Source organism: Monoraphidium neglectum, assembly GCF_000611645.1.
Source record: "Monoraphidium neglectum strain SAG 48.87 unplaced genomic scaffold scaffold02036, whole genome shotgun sequence".
Taxonomy (NCBI): Eukaryota; Viridiplantae; Chlorophyta; class Chlorophyceae; order Sphaeropleales; family Selenastraceae; genus Monoraphidium; species Monoraphidium neglectum.
Genome location: NW_014011592.1, coordinates 1 through 816, shown reverse-complemented (window position 1 = coordinate 816; position 816 = coordinate 1). Strand labels below are relative to the sequence as shown.

Below are 816 nucleotides of genomic sequence, written 5' to 3'. Positions count from 1 at the left end.
CCGCCTCAGGGGCGGGCGGGGGCGCGGCAACCTGGCCGGCGTCCGAGCTCGCTGCGGCGGCGGCCGGCTGGCGGCGCGACGTGGCGTGGGCAGCGGTGCAGTCGGGGCGCCACGACGCGCTGCTGCACGCGGGGCTGCGCGGCATCGTGCGCTCGAGCAGCGCGCGGCAGGCGGCGTTGGGGGCGCTGTCGGCCGGGGTGGTGAAGTCGGCGGAGTACCTGGGTGCCAAGCTCGCAAAGGCCTGGCGGCCGCGGCGCTGAGGCGACCAGGCGCCCCCGCTTGTGGGGCTGCTTTTGGCGGCTGGGCTGGCGTGGGCCGCGGTGTGCATGCAAGGGCAGGGGCTGGGGCAGCCAGGAGGGGGGCTGCTGGGGCCCCGCGAGCAGCTGTTGGTACAAGCTGTCGCGTCATGCACGTGCTCCTTTCGCTGCTGCAACGCGTGCTGGCAGTGCTGGCGTTTTTGATTCGGGTTTACCGCCCTTGCAGCTTGCAATGCAGCCCTTAACATTCAGGATCGGCGTGGTTTGTTACAAGAGCGTCCGATTTATTTTGTACATGCGCCCGCAGGGGCTCCTCCGACTGCAGCGCAAACACACGCGAGCACCGCAAGCAGGCAAGGCTTCAGACTGACGGATGGGAAAGGGGGGTGCTAGGGTGGATCACGGCTTCTCGGGCGTGGCAATGCGGCTTCAAAGGGTGGAGGGGCCCTTTACGAGGGCCACCCAGGCCAAACGGTTTTGCCAGAGGCGCGAGGCGCGCGCCGCTCGGCACGCCCTCGGGCGCGCGAGGGGTGGGGTGGGAGGGTGGGGGTGGCGTACA

General features: G+C 70.3%; 1 protein-coding gene across 1 annotated transcript in view; it reads left to right on the top strand.

Moving 5' to 3' along the window:
• Positions 1-260, top strand: part of MNEG_9713 (hypothetical protein) — a gene marked incomplete at both ends in the record, with an annotated part of 1,937 nt that extends 1,677 nt beyond the window's left edge. Inside the window, one exon of the mRNA XM_014041814.1 lies at positions 10-260. Within this exon, the coding sequence (XP_013897268.1) occupies positions 10-260 (251 nt within the window). The remainder of the gene's footprint in view (positions 1-9) is intronic.
• Positions 261-816: the final 556 nt, after the last annotated feature.